At 33.2% G+C, this 26,702-nt stretch overlaps 1 protein-coding gene across 1 annotated transcript in view; it reads right to left on the bottom strand.

Moving 5' to 3' along the window:
* Positions 1-26,702, bottom strand: part of LOC146997404 (xibalbin-1-like) — a 204,617-nt gene that overhangs the window by 23,299 nt on the left and 154,616 nt on the right. Inside the window, exon 2 of the mRNA XM_085817639.1 lies at positions 653-766. Within this exon, the coding sequence (XP_085673765.1) occupies positions 653-734 (82 nt within the window). The 5' untranslated portion in view covers positions 735-766. The remainder of the gene's footprint in view (positions 1-652; positions 767-26,702) is intronic.

A 26,702-nucleotide genomic window follows, 5' to 3' on the forward strand; every position in this document is an offset into this window, starting at 1 on the left:
TTAACCGTTTCCAATCCTCATTTGCCAGTATCTTCTTTCCTCACATTACTGCAAATGAATTCTTGCATGCCGGGAAAAAATGAGTGGTTTTCTCACAGGCACCCGACTATGCATTCCTATCATCTGCAATTCTCTGCACATGTTTCGAGCTGAAATTTGTTGGAAAGAGTCTGGTTGACGATCTGTGTCAGTTGAAGCACAGTAGAGTCCGTGCTCTGCCGTACAATTCGTCAGAGACGAAGCCGATCACTATCTTAGAAAACTGTTCTCGAACCGCTGTTGCGTCTTCCAAAGAAAGTCTATGGGTTTTGATTCCAATTTTTGAAAACCTTTGATATGGCTGCTTTTGAGAACCCAGTAAGATTTACTGTCTTTGAAATCGATGCCGCTGCTAAATGGGCACCAACAATAAGCACTTTTTCAAATGGTGAAAGATCTGTCGTTTTTCCCATTTTACTTCATTCATCGTGAAAAGAATTCTTACACCTTACTTATACTAGCATTCTAACCAAGTGTAAACCACGTAATAAGAAAATTTGCATACTCCAATCTTTAGCATGCACTCAAATTAAAATCTCAAAGTTTTCTAATTCATTGGCCAATGTACGTAAATAATTGGCAAGTACAGAGAACAGATTAAGCACCTACTTACCACGCATGACATACGCATTAGCAACAATGACGTAAGCCAGAAGGAGGAGAGTTACTACCAAGGGTTTCAGGTAGTATTTCATTTTGATGTCCACCACACGAAATACACTTGTCGCTGAAAAAGAAAGAAATTTTAAAAGCAGAATCATAACTTCAAGATTAAAGACATGCAATAATATGCAACGAAAGATTCCTTTTAAGAATTGCACATGTACACCATGTCTATACGTGATCATGATGTACAACATGTCACGTAAAATACATGATCATGATGATGTACACCACGTCTAACATGGGTTAAATTATTTTTCACTCTTTAATGATAACTTAAAAGTATTTTAGTAGTATTAAACAGACATTTTTATGAATTTAAGAATAAGAACATTTCATATAATTGTACAGACGATTTTAAATATTTTTCATGCTTCAGGATACTGCAAATTTATCTTGGGGTACGTGTTCAATCGCGAGGATGACTATGAACTGTAAATTTTCTATGAACTTGCAAATGAAACTTTCTAAGGATTGATTTTCATTCATTTCATGACCTAACTTTATCAGCTTTCGATACTATATAAAGTGTCGAGACGATACTATATAAAGTGTCATATAGCTCTAATATCCGGAGATAGGATTTTATAACCTGGGATATCTATGCCAAATATCCGTTAGAAGGCCATCTTTTTATTTTGGAGACAAAATACTTTAAATGCTTATTTTTTTGCTTGCATATTTTTGTTTTTAAAACAGTTTCCCTATCAGGTGTTTGTTAATTAGAAGTAAAAATATAGTTTTTAAAACAAAATTTCAACCCCGTAACCAAGTCAGAAGCTTTTAAATGCATTGTTCGATTCGTGTCTAGCTATTGTTTTCTAGAATTTAAGCGAAGTGCTGAAAATGTGCATCCAAATTTGGTTGCAGCTAATTTGCTCTTTAATTATACGAGAGATGTAATTTATCATTTTGTTTAACAATAATTACTTGTAAGATCTCCTTTCATTCTACTTTATTTCCCCTTCCATCATTATCATCATCTAAATTTTGAAGAAAATCTTTAATAAATTAAACAAAATGTCATAAAAAGGGTTATGGACAAATAAGTTAAAACATGCTGCTGTAGATACCGATACTAAATCGATAACTACTGAATCTCTAACCATTGACGATTATTACGGTAGATTTGAACACATTTGAAGCTTTAAATGGAAAATAAATAATTCACATTTAAATGTGTAAAAATAATGTGTAAATAAAGTGAGCAAGCTAGATTGTTAAGAAAAAAAAACTGCAAACTGAAATTGTAACTGCAAAGGAAATCCAGATTAAAACTGTTCAATCATTTTTGTCGACAGAGATAAAACAATCATTCTATTTTATGCATGTATGTGATCAGTATGTTTTAAAGAATTATGTAAAAATGAGATGCAAAACACAAATCAAAGTTTAAATAATACGCTATTTGGATTTAAGCTGAAAGATTATAGGTAAATTACAAACACAAAGAAACGCTCTCTACATACTGCGAAAACTCAGAGATGTATAACGTTTTAGGTGATTTTGTAAGGTATTTTCTTCCTCCTTTCCGCATGCTTTCTCGGCAAGGGCTCTGAGCACTTTTCAAGTCTCTTGCTTCAAAATAACCTAAAGGCTCTATAAGTAGCGCAAGAATTAATAATCCCTAGTCACCCTTTAACAGGGGAGAATATATAAGTCCCTCCTTTTCCCATGCTTTCGTGGTGTAATTGGAAGCAAACTTGACACGTATTCGAGAGGTCTCGGGTTCGAGTCGCAGCGAGAGCTTTGCACATTTTTCCCGTCACCTGTTTCAAAATAATGTAATGAATCTACAAGTGGCGTCTGAACTAAAAGGTTGGTGGACGATAATTCGTCACCACCAGGATTTGGCAATTGGGTACCCTAATTCCCAGTCGTCCTTTAAAAGTGGATAGTGTAAAAGGTATTTTCTCCCTCCTTTCTGCATGAGGTCGTGCCGTAATTGGAAGCATATTTACACATGTTCAACAGGTCCAGGGTTCGAGTCTCGGCGAGGGCTCTGACCAATTTTTACGTCTCCTGCCTCAAAATAACTTAATAACTCTACAGTTTTGTTACGCTGAAATTTTTTTAAAGAAGTGCAGCTTTATTTATTCTTGAACTGTAGTATACGCTTCAAACTCTGAACCCTTAATAAAATGCCTCAGAATAAAATCACGATAACTTTTTGAAACATACAGCATTATGTTAAATATTCCTCTCGATGAAATGAACAAATAGTTAACTATATGAGCAAAATATTATTTTAATTTAAATTGCTCTTTTGCATAATATAGTTTGAAAACATGTTGCAAAATCTTCATATTATCACATATAATTCCTTCAGTCTCCATTTGATGGATGCATTCAGAAATTTTCTTAGATTTTTAATTCATCACAAAGATAAATGTCATATATATTTAGTATCCAAAATAAATTATGAATATCACGTTACAATTTTATGCAAAATGTTAATTATTTTACTTAAATTGTGTAGTCAGATATTTAATTTTTTCCGGTTCGTCAAATGTAGTCACGCATAGCTTAATGTTAAGTAATTTCGTGTCTTAAGTTCACAGTATATTTAAAATCAACAAAAAAAAAAAAAAAAAAAAAAAAAAAAAAAAAAAAAATCAAGAATAGATCATATTTTAAAATTTAAAATCAAACATAGGCGGATACCTTAAGCAAACGCCATCAGATATCCTATGCAATTTTTGGATTGAATAAATCTAATCGAAATAAAATCTAAGAAATTATAAACTAATTTTATTTCATTCGAACAATTTCGTAACAAACGTAAAATATCTTATCACGTAAGAAAATGTTTGCTCCAATAAAGAGTAGAACTTTTATGACAAAGAAAATAAAGCTCTAACATTTGTTTAAAAACTTTCCGAGTACAGAATTTTCTTTACTAAGATATTCATGACATATATTCTGAATAAAATCGAAAGCTAATTTAGCTTGAAAAAGAAATTTTACGATAGAATTATGCAATGAACGTGCAATATTTTGAATATTTCGAAGATAACACAATGATACTTTGTGCTTCTGATACACAAGTCTGAGTTTATGCCTTACAATGGGCTTTGAAACTTTACAAGCAGTTAAATCTTAAATTTTTATACAATCAGAATAACATAATATTTGAAGCATATTACGATGTAAATTAGCAACTGAACATTTTGATAGATATCAAATAAGACAAAAAAGCAACGTAATATACGTGTTCTAGAATGTGATACATTCAATAAAACGTTTTCTGAGAATTATAGATTTTTCGAACACATTACTTTATTACTTTGTTGATAATGGTTAAAGTGATACCGAAGCTTTCATAATTTTTTAAGAATAGCTGGTAATTACTTTTGATATGAATAAATGTTTGGAAGACAAGTAATTAAATAGTGTATAAGGTATTTTCTGCCTCATTCCAGTATGCCTTCGTGGTGCAACGATAGCACACTTGGCATGAATTCGAGAGGTATAGGTTCGAGCCCCGTCGAGGGCATTGTTTACTTTTCACGTCTCCAGCATTTAAAAAAAAAAATTGATGTGTACACCACATGATTTTCTTGTATGGAATATGAAGTTATAGTAATTTTTACTGCAGTTCATTTAAACTTATTTCCTCGAATTTCATTAGAGATATATTCCTCATTCAATTAATTCAATTCTCACTTCTCGACAAGGTAAAAATATTTAAAAAATCAAACTACCTCTATTAAAAATTAAAAAATATACAAAAATATAAAATACCAAATACAAATAAAACAATTTTTTCAAAAATTAGAGTTTCTACGCAAAAAAAAAGCAATTTCGCCAGCGGGCAAGAATGCAGGTTTTTCGGACTACGAAACTGAAAGTTTAGTTTTGGCACCACTTTTGGCAAAAACAAAACAAAACAACAACAAAAACCCTGAAGGTACAGAAACTGACTTAATTCACTATTCTGTGAAGTTTCAAATGTAAACAAATATGGCTGCTATGGTAAAAAAATTAGGCTTAGCCACACTTAAACAACATTTAAATTATTAATAATTCTACAACTAGTGCAGCAGATTAACAAAAGGCATAAAAATTTTAATCGGAACATGAGAACAAAATAATTCAATCATTTTTTAAGGAAAAATGCACAATTTACCAACATATAAGAATTAGAAAAACTGAGCTCAAGGAGAAAGAAAAGACCTAGATTGAGTATATACTATACATACCCACTCTAGATCTCTCTCTCTATATATATTTATATACTTTTGCTTCGGCAGATTACAACCCAAAAGGGAGGATACAAAATTTCAACGTTTTGAGGCTACTGGTTTTTGAGTTATGCAAGATATATACATACGTACCGTACGTACGTACAGGCGTCACAAAAATATTTCTTCTGAATCCATTTTAAATCCTTGTTGCTACTCGCTTTGGAAAAAACAGGCCTTTATTCTGTTCTCACTTACAGATGTCAGCCAAAAACGTCGTTAAATTGCATTCGGTAGCGTTCAGAAAGGACATTTTCGTTGAAATATGATACCCGAAAATGTTCGCGATTACAATACTTCTTTTACTACGTACAAGGAAGTAACATATTAATGGCTCAACATATGACAGAAGATATGAGAGCTAAAATTTGGAAAGTAAATAATTTGCAAAAAAAAATATTTTACTGAATTAAAAATCTAAAAAAAAAAAAAAAAAAAAAAAAAAAAGAAACATTTTGATGCCTTTAACTGCAAGTTCCCTTTCCTAGGATGAAAAGCTTCAAAAATCTTTTCTATTTTAAATTAGATTAATTGTTAGCTTGCTTTTTCTTTCCATTGAAGATTATTGCTCATCAAATTGTAAATGCACTTGAGAGTAATACAGAAAATGTAGCTTCGTAACCTTTGTAAAATTTCAGAAATGTTAAATTCTTACCGTTTAATTATGCCAATACGCAAATAACATAACAAAAAAGTCTGAAACCTTTCAGGTTACGTCCAAAACAGCTTTTCTTAACGTTTTGTGCTTTCTTAACCTTTATTTATTAAATACCATGTTCTTCGTACTTAAACCGTAAAATTCAATTCAACAGGAATATCACAAAATATTTAAAAGAGCATATCTTTAGAATTTTCGATGCACAGTCTCGTGCGCTGGAGATAAAAAAAAAAATTTTTTTTTTTTCGTTAAGCTTTGCCATTGCTCGCTTTGAAATCGTTGAGCTTCTGAATTAAAAACTCATAAATACTTAAAAAGCACAATTATAATTGCTTTACAAAATATGGAATAGATAATAAAACGTATTTCAAATTCCAAATTTGGGCTGCCAGATGCGGTTGGAGACGTACGATGTTCAAAATTTGATGTCTCTAGGTACCGTTGTTTCATTACAATGCCAGAAACATTCATACATTTATGTAGACTCTTTCATTATTTAATTTCTTTAAATATAATACAGACCTCTAATATTTGGTGGCAACAATTTAAAAAGTGATTCGCTGTTTATAGTGAATCAGCGTAAAATGCCAAAACGAAATTAATAGCCTTTCTGGGCAAATTGGCTTTTTTAGCTCTTCTGGGCTTTGGGCTAAAATGTAGTATTTAAATGTTTGTAGTAATACTTTTAGAGTATCCAATGAACAAATACCTCGTGAACATGTTTTATCCTTATGTTCCAAATCTCAGTTTCAACTTTTACTGTTCGAGCGCCAAACGATTCCTCCAAATATAATATCTAACACATTATTAATTTCCCTTAGCCTTTTGCCAGAAAATTTAGCTCAAATCGTTCACCTAATGGAGGCACTTGCTTTTGCCTTAAAGGGTTTTTAAATTTGTAAGGAAAAAAGAAAGAAATTAAGTTTTTTGGCAGGATAAACTTAGATTAATTATATTTTTTTTCCCAAGATAGATTTTTGAAAAATGTTTTTTGAATTTTAAATGTGAATAACATCTTTTAAAAGATGTTATATTATTAAAGATGCAGATTATAACTCATTAGCAAAGTGAAATTTCTAAAACTTTTAAGATTAGTTTTGCAATGCAATGCAAATGAAAAATGCAGAATTTGTAATGTTCAGTAATTACACTACTGAGATGCATAACTTAATATTCTTTTGTGAAAGGAAAGAGACATCAGAAATTTAAAAATAAATGTGTTAGCATAAAATAAATTAATGAATAAAAAAGCTTAAAAGGTTACTGATTATTGCATCACGTTTGTTATTAACTACGGGCAACTTAATAGTTTATAATATCATAACCTTATGCGAAATTTCCCTGCGAATGATTTGAAGTGTTTACTTGAAAACTGAAGAACATTTCAAAATTGTGGTAAAAATTATAAAAATCTATTTTAACTAGAATTTATAATTTATCGACTCATACAAATATTAAAGCATTCGGGGAATATTTTCCTTTTTAATAAAATTTTTCAAGAAAATAAGATGGAATTTACTTGTAAATACATATAGAAAGCGATGGTAAAGAGCTTACAGCGAATAAGTCACTTGAGAAATATATTGTCAATGTAAGTTAATTTTAACTCTGAAGTTCCCAAAAGAAAAACTGGTATGTTTTTTATATTCGATGCAAATATGGAAGTGCTTTTGTGGTTATATTTAAGCATATAGGGTATTTTCTCCCTCTTTTCAGCTCGCCTTTCTGGTGTAACGGTAGCACACTCGGCCCTTACTCGCGAGGTACAGGGTCAAGTGCCAGTGTCGGCATTGCTTATGTTTTCGTTTCTTCAGTTTCAAAATAACCCAATGACTCTACAGTGGCGTCCGAACTAAAAGGTGGTTGGCAAATACTTCGTCACCATCAGGATCTGGCGATTGGGTCTTCTAATCCCCAATCGCCCTTTGAAAGGGGGAATTTATGAGGTAGTTCCTCCTCCTTTCAGCATGACTTCGTGGTGTTTCGAGAGGTCCAGGGTTCGAGTCCCGGCTAGGGCATTGCATATTTCTCACATCTCCTGCTTCAAAATAACCTAATGACTCTACAGTGAGCTTGAACTAACAAAAGTGGTTGACAAATAATACATTCCTACCAAAACTTGGCGATTGGGTCTCCTAATCTCTAGTCGTCTTTTAGAAGGGGGAATATATAAGGTATAGTAGAGAGGTCCAGGTTTCGAGTTACAAGGCTTGCATATTTTTCACACCTCCTGTTTCAAAATAACCTAATGACTCTGCAAGCACTTAACGTCTTTAGAGAATTTATACTTTAAACAATATATGATGTTTCAATAACTCGTAAATTTTGTGAGAGCTCAGAAATTTATAATGCGGTTCTCTCCAAAGTGTGATCAAGCCAGACATTATTTTGAAATACATATTTTACAAAATCACAAACTATTGAAAACAGAAAAATCTTTATGACGTCTTTCCAAATCTTTCAGCCACGTTGATTTACGTTGTGATAGTTCGTCATTAGACATTCGCATCATCTAATAATTAGAACCACCGCAAAAGAACATAAAAGATTTAATTTGCAATTTTTACATTTAATTTTAATGAATTATAACCATTTTCGAGTGCTTGACTTCATCTTCAGTTTCTCTTTCAAATTACAGCTATATTGCTTAAGAAACTGATAAAAAAAAAAAAAAAAAAAAAAAAAAAACAATGAACACTTTTTTAACAGCTAAGATTTATACTTTTAGTCATATATGCTTAAATGATGTAGTTTAAGGTACACTGCGCAAAAAAAAAAAAAAAAAAAAAAAAAAAAAAAAAAAGGGGGGGGGGACAGTTCTTATATCTCCCGTTCTGCTAAGCCGATTGACGAAATTCGAATTGCGTTCTTCATGTCTCGAAAGCGCGACTTATATATAGCTCTATTCTAACATAGTTATTTTGACACAAAATCGAATTTTTCTGAAATAATATACCACCCCTACATAAAACAACAGAATTTTGAATAACGTAATTCTCCTAGGAATATGGGCATGTGGAAGACCAAATTTGAAATTTGGAATTTGTTTTATAATCAATTTCATATTTTGTAAAACTTTAATGAATTTTTGAGTAACAAACTCAAAGACTTCAAAGCGAGCAATGGCAACAATCTACGGGGGGGGGGACTACCTTTTTCTCTGCAGCGGGCACGGAACTGCCCGCTGCAGAGAAATTCTAAAGATAGGCTTATTTTAAAATTATTTTGCGGCATTGCTACTGAACTGAATTTTATGGTTTAAGTGCAAAGAACATGATATTAAATAAATAAAGGTAACACACAAAACGTTAAAAAAACGCTCTTTGAACGCAATTTAAAATCTGAAACCTTTTAGATTTTTTTTAAATTATTAATTTTTTGTTGTTTGATGTCTAAATTTATACTTGTTCGTCGTGTTATTTTATCTTAATTATTAGGGGTATCATCAGTTAAAAATAATGGGCTTTGTTTGTGAAAATAGGCTTTGATCCTAATTACAAAAGCCATATGTATAAAGAAAAAAAGTAGTGAGTAGTATTAATAAACTTCCATTCTGCTCCAAAAAATCTATGTGTTGATTAATCTTTACCATTTTACTCATCTGATGTTTATTGTACCTGCAGGAAACGATAAATGTGTCTTGTGAGAGTTTCACGCAGCTTTAATGTTTCTAGAAGACATAAATTTCTCCTTTAAAGCAATTAAAAGGGAACAGTACTTTTCGCTTTATTGGTTGGGTGTGAGTCTTTTAAGCATTTATTAATTACAAGTACGCCTACGTCAAGTAATCGATCGAACTCTTCCTTATGTTCTCAAACAACATTTGGCCATTAGGAGTGGAAAGGAAGTTAATTTTCAGATAGCGTTTAGAGAACGTAACGTTGAAAACCATTTTGAAATAAACTTTATAGACAGGTCTTTAGATTCAAAGAACATACTTATGTATTATTATGCATTCTATTCGTTCACAATAAGGCAGTCGACAGAAAATTCTCCTTCTACTAAAATTAATTTTTGCAGAGGTAGACAAAATGTCAGAAGTGTCCAGTCAGAGGGTAGACAAAATGAAAGATAACACTGTTGAAATAGTTGGCAAATTTAAAATAATAGTATAATTTAATAGTTTTTAAACACTTATATTTTTAAAACGAAAAACAAAAATATTGTTACATAAATAAATGTTGAGTTGATTTTTATTTTAGAAATTTAGCCCTTTAAAGCTATTCCCAATACGCTAACCTAAAATATAAGATTTGAGAAGTAGAGGAATATATAAACCTTTTTTAAATAAATAGTACTTGAGATTCATTATTATTATTATTTACAATGCAATATAAGGATAAAGTAAAAGTAGATGCATTCTTCAGTTACAAATTATACCCACCAAATATTAATAGAAATAACAAGACATCGTAAAATTGGTGTTCTATAAAAGGTTTGATATTTTTCACGAAGTTTGATTAGGAAATAAACATAATTCATTTATCGATCAAAATCTCTCTTTCGTCTTAAAGCAATCGTGATTTTTAAGCAAGTTTATAAAGTGTATTAGTTACGAGTCGTGGAAAATCTCAGTACTGTGAGTTAATTACTTTTCTAATCCTACATTAGGAGCCTACAAGTTGCCGAGCGGTAAAATCGCTGAATACTAGTAGTTTGGTCTGGGGTTCGAATCCCTGTGAAAGGGGTGGCTACATGGGCGCTCTTATGGTTTTCCCTATGAAAGGGAATTCCCTATTTCCCCCTACCCTTCCTATGGTTTTCCCTTTCATGTTTTCCTTATTTTCTTCCTTCCTATGTGTAATGTGCATAAGAGCCAGTTTCGCTCAGAAAGTCTTTCACGAAGGCATTCCTTCCCTTAGGGAAATAGCCTTCGTTCGCTTTTACATAATCAAATAAACCAAACTAAACTTTATCCTAACTTAATTGTCATTTTCGTATTCTGGCTAAAGTTTTACACATTTTGTAATGTGCTGTGAATTCGAAAATTCATAATCGATTCAAATTAAAAGAAAGCGTTTAATCAAAATTAAAAAGACATTAAACATTAAAACTTATTGCTTTGTTTGAGTAATATATGTAATGCTTGTTTGCTTGAATAATGAGTAAGAGATTAGAGAAATTTCATTATGTAGAGTCAATGTGCACTTATTGACATAGTAATCTGCTCCTTCAGCCAGCAACCCGGTCTCCATAAGCATCGGGGTCATGACTAATAGTTGAAAATTAGTACTCTCAAATGATTTTACACTCATCAATTTGTGTTAAAACGTTAGAAATGAATTTTAAGTCACATTATCGAAATTTGATTCAAGAAAGGTTAAGTGAAAATGAAACCAACAAAATCTTTATTACAGGGCAATCTGTGCGTCAAAAACAAATCCCATAAATAATTGCTCCATATGAAATCCCTATATGTAATATACTATTCTGTCATTCATATCCCATCTCCGATGTCATCAAATTATTTTTCGATGTTAAAACAATTTTTGCTTTACATTTGTAGAGCAAAACATTACAGTTATAACATTACAGTTGCATTAAATTTAAACATTCATCAGCTTTACTTTACCTTTTACTTCCTTGTGCGAAATAAATGAAGTATTACAATCGCGAAAAATCACGGGTATCGCAGGTTTTAAAAGAAATACCCTTTTAGACACTCTCGAATCCATCTGGATGATTTTTTTTGCTTGACATCTGTACATAAGGACTGAATAAAGCGCTCTTTTTTAGCGAAACGGATTGTAAAATGGATTTGAAGCGGATTCAAAAGTGAATTTTTACATACAGGATAAACACGTACAAACATTTATACGTATGTATACGTACGTATTTATACGTATTAATCTCGTGTAACTGAAAAACGATTGGCCGTCTCAAAGCTTACGTAACGTTCATGACGTAGTTACTTCGAAACCTAAACTCTAAGAACTGAAATCTTAAACCAAAACTTTTCTCTTAACAGAGTGCCATATAGGATTAATGCGCACTTAGCTTGCAGATGCCGATAAATGAAGAGTAGCAAAAATATGTATAATTAAATTGACGGTACAAAGAAGTCATGTGGGGTCATATAAAATGTTTTATTTTTGGTTACCATTTTAGGTTTTGATAACACAGTCCTTTTGACTTCTCCTATGTCTGTTTCTCTCTCGAGAAAGACCAATCTGAAACCAAAAGTAGATACAGAACCTTGGTTCATTTTGATCGTTGCTTAGAATCTGTATTTACTCGCTGCTTAGAATCTGTGTAATACTTCTTGCTTTTGATTACACTTTAAATTACAATTAATCAGAAAGATATAATGTTGATTATGTTACTACTAAAATTAATAGCTGCCAGTAACTAATTTTACTTTGTAAGAGGCATTAAGTATTTTTGATGCGGGAGACGTGAAAAATGAGCAATGCTCTTATCCAAACTTCAACCAAGCACCTTTCAAATACGCGCCGAGCGTGCTGACCACTACACTACGAAGACATGCTAAGAAGGTGGGAGAAATACCTTATATACTCCCACTTTTAAAGCGCGACTCGGAATTAGGGAACACAATCGCCAAATCCTGGTGGTGGAGAATCGTAAGCCACCACCGTTTTTATCTCAGGCGCCACTGTAGAGACATTGGGCATTTTTTGAAATTTAGAGAAGTGAAAAATTAGCAATGTCCGGTCGGGACTCGAACCACTGTCCTCTTGAATATGCACCGAGCATGCTCACCACTAGACACGAAGGTATGCTAAGAAGGTGCGAGAAATACCTTATATCTTAATTAATCCTTGGTAAAGATCGTAAGAGTAAATAAGGACCCTAGTGATTGTATGGCTTTTTTAGTTAATTGCTGGTCTGTTGTCCGCACTACGAAACCTGCGATAAATTTCAATTCGTTGACCTGTTTAAAAAGCTATCTAACATCACCTTTGTTACTCTTAGTTTTAGATTTGTATTATATTTGTTTTATTACTACAGTGAAATTTAGGTTAAGCGTAATTTTAACTCACGTTCTGTAAGAGATCAGTTCCGTTGAGAGAAAAATTTTGATTGAAAAAGAGAAGCTTTGCCACGTAAGTGTCAAATTAGAACTGGTGTTATATTATTATTTATTGCCTTGTAGAGACATAAGGTTATTTTAAGCAGGAGATGTGAAAAATGCGCATTACACTCGCAGAAACCTTTGAAATACGCGCCGGGTATCCTACGGTTACACCACGAAGGTATCACTTCAACTGAAGATGAGATGGATGCTTCGTTGGTGAAAAACGAAATGACGTCTGTGCGTAGAATACTTGACGACAGAGACAAGAAAAGGAAGGATGAAGATAGTGATGATGCAAGAGATGCAAGAAGGCGAAACATCGGGTAATAGATTGAATATGAATGCGATAGTGATTCTGCAGAAGAGATGAAAAATTCAAGAATAGGTAACGTGCTTAGAATCCGAAGAAATATCGCAAAGAATACCGTTTATATCCTCTGAAAGAGCCGAAGGTATCTTCAGAAGTAAAAGAACAATTAGATTTCTGGGAATGGTTTTACACTAGCAGTAACAAATTCACCAAGCCAAAAATCGTCTCGAGTTTCTGGTTCACCCGAGCGAAAAAGGCTCGTCTCGAGGAATAAATTAGCTTATCTTAAACTTATTTAAGAATTTTGTTGAAAATGAAAGTCATTGAAAGACATTAAAGGAAGTCAAGAATAAATGCGTAAGAATATAACACATAAAATGTATTTTCTCCTCTGGTTTTAATGCATGTATGTGGCGTAAACTCTCATTATAATAGCACTATAAGGTGTATTTTAATTTTCTAACAGTTATTTTAATTTTAAAACCCTTTCCTTTCAGTTCTTATTTCCACTTACAACTCCCTGCCAGAATGAGGTTTAGAATCTCGTTGAATGCAAATGAGTTAGAAGAAGTATTTGAGGAAGGTTCACTTTTACTTCGATAGAGAGTGCTAGGACTAGTGTGGAATGGTGCTTGGTTACATTCCCGCCTAGTCACTCTTGAAGCTGCTACGCTCGGCCGTATTATACGTGCCTACTAACATTCGTCAGCTAGCTTAGTTTAAGGACTAACTACATTAGGTAATTGTATCTAGTCTCGGTTAAGTCTTGTTTAGTTCATTTTTAGTTTAGTTCTTATTTTTTATTCTGAGTTAAAGCCCGAAATGAGGCTTTCCTGTAAGCCGGAGAAGGGGACCACTGTTATTCTTATTTGAGTGAACAAAAGGGTAATTTAACCCTTCTCGAGTCTACCTCTTAGTTGTTCAAATTCAGTGATAAGTCGCTACATAGTTCATTCGGTTTCTGGACGTTTCATCATAGACAAAGGAGTTAAAGAGCTCTACAGCATAAATAATAATAAATAGCTCCACAGCATAAATAATAATTTATCATAAATGATAAATATCTCTAGCTGTATTGCAGCAAGTAAATATAACATAGAAATAATAAAAGCTCAATATAAATTATAATGTAAACCGCGTTAAAAGCTGCTATATTAAATGCAGGAGATGCTTAACCGCAGAAAGACGCAATAGTGATTATTATCAGAGAAACGCAAATCGGATTATATTTCAATTAACAATGAGATCTCTTCTTCTAACCCATCACCGCACTTTCCCAAAATAATCATGCGAGACACTGTTATAAATTACTCTCTTCTGACAATCTTACCACGTCGCAGAGGATCATGAGGAAAATAAGATTCGTGTGCATTGTGGGAGGTTTTATTTAATAAGGTATTAGCTTCCGCCGAAGGTCCCGTAATCCGATCTGCGTAGATGGATACCTATTTTCCTAGAATATATTTTCCACGCGGAATATGTAGGGAAACAAGAAAAGAAAAGCCCATGGGCCGCAGAAGCAATTTTCAAGATTGCATATGTTTAATCTTTAAGAACTTGCAAGTATCGCATTCTCTTCGAAAATTGATACACGAGATAAGATGGTAACATACAAATCTTATCGTAGTCAGTAAAATTTAATGAAGTTTGGTTTCATCTCATTTTAAAGAGTTCCTTCATTATATTAGTTTAAACTTATTCCTAAATGTCTTTCATATATATTGTAACAATAACAGACATAAATGACTTGGGAATAACATAGTATAGTCATAATAAGAAGAACAGTAATAGCATGCTATGTATTTTAGAGCGCCCTTTCATATAAGTATTAAGTTATTTTAAAATGAGGCGAATGGTATATGCATCGCTTTTACCTCAATTAAATTATGAATACGTCAGTAGCTTTTGCACGTAACCATAATAACAACGTGCAGTTTGTATCACAATACTGGCTTTTGTAGAGACCGTACGATCATTAAACTGGAAAAGAAACACGCCAATGTAAAATTTAAAATTACGCGGACAGCAGCCTTAGTTTGCTCCCGCAGAAGAGAGACCTTTGCCTAATTGCTCTTGAAATCGGTAAAGTTTATTAAAAATCTACTGTTAACTGAGGTTGATTTTATTTAATTTTAAAAATGCACTTTTTTATTTTAGGAATAAAAGAATCTAGTATTGTAAGAATTTATTTTATTCTAACCAATTATTTTTACTTTTTCTTTCCTTTGCCTCCTAATTTCAGTTTCCTGCCGGAATGAATGTATATTATGCAATGATGTAGTATTCTTATCTAAGCGTGTTTCGCAAGCAGTATTTAAGCTGTTTCGAGTTCGAATACAGGAGTAGCAGAGTTAGTTCCGGTTTATGCTGCAAGTTCGAAATTAGCTCGGTGTTCGACACCTTTCAATTTACACTGATATTTCTCGGCTCCGCTTTGCTGTGTGTAGGCGATTTAAGCGGTTTAGGTAAGCTAAGGAGCCAGTCGTTAGCTATATGTTACATTCTTATTTTCTGTTACTTTTGTTAGCCACAGGTAGTACAGATGTGGAGTTTCCGTCTTCTTTTAGGTAGAATACAATGTAGACTCTACGTAGAAAACGAATTAGCGAATTCTCACATTGTCTTGAAGAATAAATACTGTAGAAAAAGGTTTTAAATGACCTTTTATTTTAACTAAAATGAAGAGATGCACACACTTGGTGCTCACAATTCTCCACCACTTGTGGCTGATTGAACTACAGAAAATAAGAATTTAAAATGCACATTAAATTAAGATAGATAACGACTGGCTATTAGCTTAACTAAAAGCTAAATCGGCCTGTAAACACTAAACTCATGTTTGTAACTGAAAGCACGCTCGTCATCTGTTCGGGAGTCCTAATCCCGGTTAGAGCATTTAGTCAGTTTCCTGACATCGAAAAATTCTAAAAGGCTCTACAGTGTCGCCTGAACTAAAGAGGGAAGATAATTCGTCACCACCAAGATTTGGCGATTGGGTCCCCCCATCCTCAGTCACCCTTTCAAAAGGGAAGTTATATAAGGTACTTTTTCCCTGCTTTCGGCATGCTTTCGTTAGGTAACTGGAAGCATGCTTGACGTCTTTTCGGAATATCCGGAGTTCGAAACCCAGCCAGGGTACAGCACATTTTTCAACCGTTTCGAAAGCGTTTGGGCTGACGCTCATTTCAGTAAAAAATATTTAGAAAAAGCATATTTTTAGCATTTCCAATAGACAGTCTCTCTACACATTTCGAGGGTACTTAGACAAACGCTCCTTTGGGCTAAAATGTTCAAAAAAGCATATCTTTTGAATTTCCGTAAACAGTTTAGCGCGCTGGAGATGAAATATTTTTATTCTGTAGAGTGTTGCCACTTCTTGCTTTGAAATAGTTGAGTCTTTTAATCACAAAATCGTTAAAGTTTTACAAAATATTACACAGATAATAAAATAAATTCGAAACTAAAAATTCGAGATACCACGTGCCCATATTTCGGGTTAAAGTATGTTATTGAAACTTTGATGGTTCTAGGTAGCATTGTGTTTCCAGAATGCAAGAAACATACCTACATTCATGCAGATACTTCATTATTTAATTTCTTTAAATATAATACAAGGCGATAATATATGGTGGGAACAATTTGAAAAGCGATTCAACGCATCGATCGTATCAAATAATATATTGAATGCTAAGCGGGCGAAAGCTGGAGCACATCTTTTAAAAAATAGTAATTAAAAACCTAAACGCATTAAATCCTTTGTGTCTTTTTTTAGCTACGATTGCTCATTATCTGGAAAGCTTGCTTCTTCACGGAAACGTTATCAAAGAAACATAGGTTTGAAGTAAAACCATAAAGATTCAATCCCTTTACTTTATTCATTAGGAGGACTAATATTCAGAAAATGGATATCTCTACATATAATAATAAAAAGAATCTGTCTATGTGTGTGTCTTTTGTTCGTACTGCGCGTAAGCTAACAGACCCAGGACTACGAAATTTGGTAAGTAGGTACATCTAGACAAGAGCAAGTGCACCTCGAAGGTACATTTTCAAAATTCGAATCAGATTGTTTTATTTTATCTTTTTTGATAAAATTGCATCAATTTGAGTAGCCTCATTCTTTTAGAAATGTGGTTTTGGCAATAGTTTTTCATTCAGTGCTTTGTATACTGGACTGCTGACTGTTGAATAGATGAGATAAAATACTGCTTATTTCATGCTGCTTTTTTCTTTTGATTTTTTGGAAACGCAACACGCACATCCAATCTTCCTATTCTGACGCGCATGTGTCTCGCGAAGGACTACAAAAAAAATTTCCTTTTCTCTCTCTTTATTAGCAAATGGTATATTTTGAATTATGTCTTCCCCAAAGCACAATTTTGATCTTTTATTGCTTTTTGATGATAGTTTCATCGTTTTAGAAATATAGTTTTGGCAACAGGTTTTCATTCATTGCTTTGAGTACCGGACTGCTGATTGTTTTCTCTTGAAAATATGAGGTTTATTGCTTATTTCATTGTAATTGTTTTATACTAGGTTTTAATTATATATAATTTTAATTATATAAAATGTTTTGCATGATTTCATTTAGGAAACAAAGTTTATAACTACCTTTATACCATTTGAATTATTACTATTTTTCAACGGGAAGTTGGTTAATTTATTAGAATAGTTAATATTTATTTCATTGCAATTTTTGTATATATGTAATCCATTTTTATTGAAATTTGTGAGTTTTGTTTCCTGACAAAATTGTTCTGCAGAATAAAATTCTGTGGAGTTTTAATTTTAATATTTGGTTTTCCCCTTAAGCATTTTCCCGTTACACTTAAAAGCCAGACGAGGCTGGTCTTAAAGGCTGGTCGCGTAGCGGTTAGTTAATAAAAAGACAAGATTTGAGACTAGAATAATATTCTGTATGAGAAATTCAATCTTCTTATCTTGCTAATAATTAAAAAAGAAATAATTCTTTCTTACTTCTGAAATATATGGTATTTGTATTTATTAGAAGTGCATATCGTACGAAAAAAATCTTCTCTCAATAAGAAAAATGCAGAATTATAAGAGGATCTATACATGAGCATACTAGCGTCTTTAATTACTTATGGTACAATTGAAAAAATGCATATTTAGTGAAGAAGTGTAAATTCTGAATTGCTTAGGATTATATCTTTAATTCTTGCTATATAAGTTTTCCTTGTTAATTAATCTCTAATAATTTTAGATATATAAAAAATAACTATATTGGTAGCCTTAAAAAGTTTATGTTTTGTAAGTTGCAAAGACTTTAGTCCTTAAATTATTTATATCATCCATCAAATTAACAAACTATCGATTAATCTTTATTAGTTATCACTACAAGCACGCTAGAAAAGCATTTTTCCTTTCAGAGAGCGGAGGACGTTTCCTGTCTTCATTGATTATTCCCGCTATTGTTCTTCGGAGACCTGGTTTCATTAAGCAGATGATAGTGCCATTTAATCAGCAGCAGGATACTCACACGCTAGATTGTTGAGTTGAGATAATCAACAGAATAATATTCAGTTAATCAATAGCAATGAACAGAGCAATATTGTTTACTGGACCTGAACAATTCGAAAGCGCAGTAATTGTTAGGAAGGAATTTTCCTGCTATTTTGGTGATATCAATCTCTGTGACATTAATTACGTTCAAGTAGGCAGTGTTTGGAGGTTTTATTAACTTTACGTAATCCAAAATAATATGTCTATGAAGGTATGTATAAATTTATATGTTGGTCTGTTCAATTCAAATATAGCTGCGTAAGAATGCCTCTAGAAATACGGACACGGTTTTAGGCAGCAGATCTTGGCATATATGTAGTAAAAGTGGATTGTGGGTTTTATTTCCATAAATACCGACTCATCTTAGAAATATTCCTCCAGTAATAAAAATTTTCTTTGATTAAATAATACGTAAATTTTGAAAAACAACATCAATTTTGATGTGGTCCACCTAGGATCCGTTTACTCTAATTTAATATTTAATTCAGTTAGGTTGTAAGAACCACTTGTCTATCTTCTAAAGTGACGACTGAAGTAAATGTAGAAACTACACAGGAGAAGTAAAGTATAAAAAAAGTATCCTTTATTAAACTCTTTAAAATTCACAATGCATCCACTTGACGCTAATACACTACGCCTCGCTCAGCGGGTAGCTCTGATAAGAACTAAAGTAACAGTTCGAAGACATCAAGTAGTGAAAACTACTCTACAGGGCTCAGATAATCATGTTTCTTAAAACCGCGTCAAAATCTAGTGGTATCAAAGTACGCTACATTAACCAGCAATAACTGTAGAAATAGGAGCTCAGCCTAACGCTGCAGAGGTGATGGCGATTGCCCATACTCTCTAACTTTCCCATCTAGAACTCAGTATTTAAACCTTTTCTGCTCAAGGTAGAATTTGCATTACTTCATACACGTTACCAAATTTAAATATTCTGTCATTGACAATTAGGGGAATTAAAGCTTTTAAGAAAGAACGTAAAATTAAACTTACTTGGCTATTTAAAATAAATATAAATGTCTACAAGGTGACAACGCAATGTTTCAAATCTTTACGTATAAAGTTTATAGAAGTAATGTTACTAAAAGATTTTATTCATAGCAGGTCAACCGTAAATTTAATGACGAATCTTGTATTACGAAGTTAGGTACTGTTGGCACTGACATGTTTGTCGGTTGTAAGGCTTCTAATATTTTGTCTCAGATTAGTTTGCTTCAAGAGACTTTTGAATGCTAGAGCTACTTTGAAACAGTTCTAAATTAGAAACCGTAAAGTTTTATATCTCATTTGATGTAATCTATCTCCCTCAGAAGCCCCAACATTGCCCAAGAGATTAAGAAAGCAGAATAACAGTAATTCGTCCCAAGTTTGAGCTGAGGACAAAAGGCTAGTTGCAGGGTTAGTTTCCTTGGCCTTTTTCTGAGTGTAACGTGACCCTCATATTTGGAAAAACAACTGAAACGCAAGGCACAAATCAAATGGCAAATAGAGTGGGATGAATATGAACAAGGACGTCGCATATACTAGTACATCTTCTAAGTAGATGAGAAACGCAGCATCCCTTCCCCGCATTTAACAAGATTTATTACAAGATATGGACGAATTTCCGAATATTTTAATAATGGCGTCAGCAACAGCGACCTCTGTGTCTGAAGTCATCTGGATCTCCTATGATCTCCTAGGTTATCAACAAAATTTCAAAACTCGGCGCCGACATAGGCCTCGTTACATGATTTTTTTAATTTAATTAATTGATCAATTAATTAAATTTTCTTAATAGAAGCAGTCCCTAGAATAAGAATTTAATATTCACTCAGTTTGCTTCTATAAAATTCACCCTCCCTACTGTATTTGGATATACTGTTAGTACACGTTTGTAACCAGCAATATACGTTTATATAAACTCTGTAAAGATTGTAAAGCGTTGTCTTTCTAACGTGTGATATTATTAGTGTATGCTCTGCTGTAAAGTAATTTGGGTATCTGAAATAATGCAATAATTATGAAAATTATGGAATTTTATTCTGAGCCACAACGGCAAAAATATCTTGCAATGTTATTTGATGTTATGTTCTAATGTTATGCCAGGATGCAAGACAATGTCACCTAAACTCTTTGTAGAATAATATTGCCTCCGTCTCCTGTTAACTGCCAACTGTGTTTAACGTGAACACGGGCCAGTTGCTTCAAGAAAATCCTAAACGAAACCACACGTCTCCTTAGGCCAATATTTCTTGGGTGTATTGCCATTTTAAAAAATCCTTGACTCACTCAGATTTCCTCTAAATATACTCCAACATTTTAATAATTAGACAACGAATTATAAGCTAGTAACGATTCCAGAATAAAGTATGCCTTCTGAAGAATGCTTGCGCAGAGTTAAATTGAGCCCGAATCCTTCGTTAAACAAATATATTGAGAGCAGTAAGGCTCTTATAAAGTGAACAATATATATCTGATAAACTGAAAAATATTAGCTTGATAAATATCAGATCGAAAGCTTGATAAATGTTAGGCAACGTTACTTCATTATCCTCTGTATGGTACTTCTAAGTCTTTTAGAAAGGCACAATTTTTCTTCTTACGAGCATAATACGCTCGTGATAACAATACCTTCTTTAGGATTGTTTCCGCTCATTCAATCTTGCATTCTTGACAGATGGTGCTCTAATGTACCAGATGTTCGTTTTCACACCCATGGCGAGAGTGGAAGTAGAAGTTATTTATTTTCTCGGGAAATGACGTAAATGAAGTTTGCTACTCTGATATATTGTCGACGAATGAAAGTTCAAGTGTTGTAATTGATAACCTACAGTACTAATGGATAGGGTTACCTGAGTTTTCTCTTATGAGGAGTGCATTTCGTTTAAATTCCCATAGTTTATGAAAATTTTAAATTTTGATTTCTGATTCTGTTAATTATATTATTATGCTCAAAGAATTTTATAAAATTACTATACCTGAAAACTGGAAATATTTATAGCTAGTTAAGTGACTTAAATTGCTTAAATTGTTAGCTAGTTTAATTACCCATTGGCTAAAGTAAGTTAGCATTTCTGGTTGAACTTATCGGTGCAAAATATTTAAATTCTGTTATGAAAGGACTAAATTGTTAAAAATGTAGAAATGTATTGTTAAAATGTTATTATGAGATTGAGGTTTAGTAAGAAAATCTGATATGGACACCACATTTTTTCCCTTGTCTGACCTATTAAGTTATACACATTTTGGGCCGCATTTAATTTAAACGGGGCCCACTAGCGGCCGAGCGGTAAAGTCGCTGAACATTGTTAGTTCGGTCCGAGGTTCGAATCCCGCGAACGGGCTGGCTTCATGGTTGCTTTCGTGGTTTCCCCACGTGTAACGTGTATACGAACCAGTTTTCCTTAGAAAGTCCTCTACAAAGGCATCCCTCCCCTTAGGCAGATAGCCCTCGAGGCTTTGCCATAATCACACACACACACACAATTAATTTAAACGTTTTTTCTCAAATTTCATTAGGGATATATTTCTCATTCAAAGAATTCAGTTTTCCCCTCGCTGCAAAGCACAAATACATTAAAACTCAAAACACCTTCATTAAAAATTGTAAAATACAGAAAACATAAAGCATCAAATACAGTTAAAAATTTTTGTAACTAAAATTAGAGTTTCTACACAAAAACCAGCAATTCGGTTAGCAAAACCCTAAGCTCACTGAGCCAGGTAACAGAATGGGTTTCGAGAGTTGTTAAAATGGATATATTCGTTGAAATATGACACCGGAAATTTTTCGCGATTACGAAAAGCGAAATTTTTCCCTACCTTTACTTCGAACAAGGAAGTAAAAATGAGATCTTGTTCTCAGCAATATATGTTATTGAACGGAGTTTCTTCGTGAAAATAAATTTTCTCAATAAAAGGAGTAGAAAAAAATTCTCTAGATGAAATGCAGATAGAAAAGAGACTCTTTGCTATCTGCATTTCATCTAAGGAAGTAACATTTCATCTAAGGGACCTCAGTGTGCGGTTTGTCAACTGCTGTCGTAACTATAGAATTCTTATACTACACGTTCGTTGGATAGCGCACCAGTGCAAGATATAACCATAAATGTAATCGCTAAACTCAAAATTTACACCATCTTCGCGTGTTTTCCGAAAGTAAATTTTGAAATTATGACAGGCTAAATTTTTTATCTACTAAGCAAAGAAAATCAGGTATTAATTTAGTTCAATAGATTACCCATTGTAAATCATAACGGGCTTGCAATAAAATATTCATTCTTACCTACTTTGAGCTGCATTTTAGTTCGAATGCATATTTCTAAAATTGTGGGTTACTATACAAGTATTCCTGTTTTAAATTGCCAATAAATTGCTACTGAAAAGCACACTGTTATGGTTTATAGCTATTAATCGAAATTCGGAAAGCTTTTGCACTCATGCGTGAGTCAATGGCGTTCATACGCTGTTACTAAGCGGAACATATCTTATAAAGTACATTTTATGTACTGAAGATAACTAGAACTCATCTGGACTTCGTGTCAGTAGCTATTTTACTGGATATTAGAAACACTTAATTCTTAAGCGAAGTTGGCATGCTTCAGTGCCAACATCAGCGCTTACATCATTTACAATTTAATTAGGGCCTTTTAGCTTAATTACTTCTTATGAAAGGTTTGCATTCGGGCTCATTAGTTTTCTCGCATCATCCCAAATTTCAATTATTCTGATACCGTGTGCATTATCGAAATTTGTGTCTCGTTTACCTATTATTGTGTTCTAAATTTATTCTAAATTTACGTCCCAGGTTCATTTCACATACCTGTTTGAGAAGATTTATAGAGTAATTAAATAAGTAATTTAAACTTTCTGCGTGCAAATATATATGCCGATGAATACATACGATATAATGTAAAATAATTCTGCTTAAATAAAAGTTAACTTTAGGCAACCGGGAAGACGGATTTCTTGTTCTATCCACGAATGAAATTTAGAGCGGCTGGTAAACTGGGACCTCAGCACCTAGACGATTGAGTCCAGCAGCTGGATTTGAATTGTCCCAAATTTGATGGAGAACTTCCAGAGCATAAATATGAGAGTTTATTACCTTTGTTCCCCGACTATCAACTCCTTGAAAGGATTTCGGCTCGGCAGTATTTTGTGTGATATCTGCTATAAAAACACTGTACATTTACAAACATTTATAAGTTCTACGAGACTATAACAGGACCAGTGTTACGGCAGTTATCACAATGCCAAAAGGTGAAACGAACCTGGACTGTAGTTGGTATGAATCAGCAGAGTTGCTTTTAGTCCCTAGACAATGGAATCCTGCAATATGTAGTCAAGCATGAGACTGGAATAATACATTTCTGGCACCATGACCTAAATATTGCTGTGCTCTACTTATATAATCTGAACATTGTGCCCTTTACACATTTTACTTATACTTAAAACGGAATTGAGTACTATTAGCATTTGCTAAAATCCTCTGACGGGGACTATCAGTTTATACTACCTAAGTAATATTATACTACCTAAGTAAGCATTTTCGTATGATTCTTACATAAAGTCGAGAGTGGGATGATGCACAAAAAGTTCTTAGCTAAATAGTTATTTCCAAACAACAACAGAAGTTATTTATGTGATGAATTTCCTACAAATAATATTTGCATTATAGATGTATTACCAACTCAAACAGGTCACATTTAAACAAAAATAAAACAAACGCTTAACAAATCACGACTCGCATCAAAATTTTAGAAAATGCGAAAAGAAAAATGCACTTTTTATGGAAGATGAATTTACAAGAAGATATATATTTCATTCTTAAAAACTCTTTAAGATCTCTTTCGACAGTTCGACGTATTTAAAAAATTTGTTTAAATTATATAGTGGTCAATGACAGTTTGTGAGCGTTTTCAACATACATTACTGTATATGTTAAGTAATAAAATTAATTAAAACAGGAAAAATGTCTTTCTCACGAATAAAATTTCAAGTTACATTATAGGTGTGACAAGTTCACACTGGATTTAAGTTTTTGAATTACTACAGTTTTTATGAAAAGAATTGAGAGATTGCATCAGATTATGATGAGGACAGCTAAGAGAGCTCCCCAATTTCTAAAGGCGACAAATATTCGCGAAATCGGGAGATAAGCTGGAGGAGACTACAAGCAGCTGTTGTGGTGGCGACCTTTTTGAGTTGTTGCAGAGGCCTTTTTTCGCCTTCATTTGCAGTTGAATGAGTGAGTGCTATTATGGAGGCGCGTTTGCTGTTGTGATGGCTGCTGTTATTATTCCTGCGCTCACTTAATGCATGCTACTGCTCCTTTCTTGTTCTGAATTTGCTGCTTGGGGACTTGAGGTTCTCCAACTCTGAGCATAAGCCCGGGTTTGCATTTCGTCTGTTATTTACCGTATTGAAGACAATTGTGCATAATTAGATGACGTTGGATGCTATTACAAAGACTATGGAAGCAGGAATATCGTTCTTCAGTGCTAAGAATAGGAGGAAGGATTTTACATTGTAACGTTAAATGTTTCGAAAAATCAGTGTGGAGCCCAGTATAGCATGGAGTAATGGATAAACAGTATTGGTAAATGCAAGCAGGTCTTATCACGTTTTGTAGGAGGGAACAGTTCACCATAACACGGCAAAGACCAGGAGCCTATCTTGGTTCAATTATATGTCTAACATCACCTCACCTAACACAAACACCACAATAATTGGGTAATAATTGTATAATGGTAACTCAAATATAATTTAAGCCTTAATAATAATACTTATACTTAATCCTGCTTAGTCTTCAGAGGCACTGTAGGTCTGGATATTTCGCCACAGTTATTTGCGCTAGTTCCTTTGGTTGCGAATTTTTCAATCCTCATTTATTACAGTTTACATCAATTTATAGTCTTGGCTGATCTTCCAACTTACAATCTTGTACTTTATACTTTTGTTTTAAGTTTGCAAACTAGGGTAATGTAACATACAATATTTACGCTGTTTACAAACATTTAACTTAGGCTTACTGCCTTTAACATTCGATTATAATTGCTTCATCTTTCTGTACTGCTTTAGGAGCATCTGCTGACAAACATTCGTTGTCGGGGCAATCCTGCATTTGCTTCGTAGATCGCGATTTAGCCATTGCACTGTGTACAATGAACCTTGTTGGGACTGTAAATTCTATTGGGACCATCGCGTGGTTAGAGTCCGAATAACAAGTGCAATAACTGCTTTTCCTAGGCGCCGATACTCTGAGCTTCTCACCGACATCAATACTAGGCTGTCTGAGTAACTTTAGATGCTTTGTTGAGTGAGCCCTCAAACTGGGGCAATGTCTTGTGTTGTCTTCGGAACATCCTTCGAAAAATATTCATTCGTAAAACTATACCACAGAAAGCAATTTTTAAAACAACCGAAACTAAAGCGATTCCTCTGCTCACATCACATGGCAGCTAGCGGAACCTAGCAGATGCTCACTGAAATCATGTTACAGTTTCTTGTAAGAATATGTACTATTTCCAGAATTTTTGGAAACCAAACGTTTTAGCTGACGCTTTTCCAATAAAGAAAAATAAGCATATTATTTGATTTCCATTTGGGGGGGGAGGGGAATCAGACTGCAGTAATTTGACAAGCTAATTATCACTCCGTTTAATGCAAACACAACGAAAATGAAAAAAAAAAAATACCTTAAATTTAAGCAGAAGTAACTATTTGTGCGCATAAATAAAAGTCCGACACTTGCGGGTTGTAAATTAACAGAGTTGAAATTTCAAATTAAAAGTTCCGTAACCGGAAAGTACATAAATTTTGCCTAACTAAGCTGGTCCAAAACTTTAATATTTTAATGGAATGCCTTAACTTCTGCTATCAAAATGGCTAATGCTGTAATATTAATGTTCAGAGCCGGGCCGAGGGAATAAATCTGTAAACGGAGTTGCTAAAAGCTCTATCTTTAAAACATTCAAAACACTCGCCTTCAATACTCATCAATCTAATTTGCATCCTGGTGAGGGTTAATGAAGAAGAGAAGTTAGTAAAGATTCAAATCATAAAAAAGTAGTTAATTAACATAAAATACCTTAAAAATTGATTATAAAAGTGCTTATACTTTTCTAAATTATTCATGTTATTTCTTATTCCATTACCTTCTTAAGCATGATTGGAGTTATTGGTTTTTGCTAACTATGTTCATTGATAAATTCCAATAAGGCATATTTTAAATAAGAAAGT

This window comes from Stegodyphus dumicola, chromosome 5, assembly GCF_044657685.1.
Source record: "Stegodyphus dumicola isolate Sdum_Otavi_A_Nest chromosome 5, ASM4465768v1".
Taxonomy (NCBI): domain Eukaryota; kingdom Metazoa; phylum Arthropoda; class Arachnida; order Araneae; family Eresidae; genus Stegodyphus; species Stegodyphus dumicola.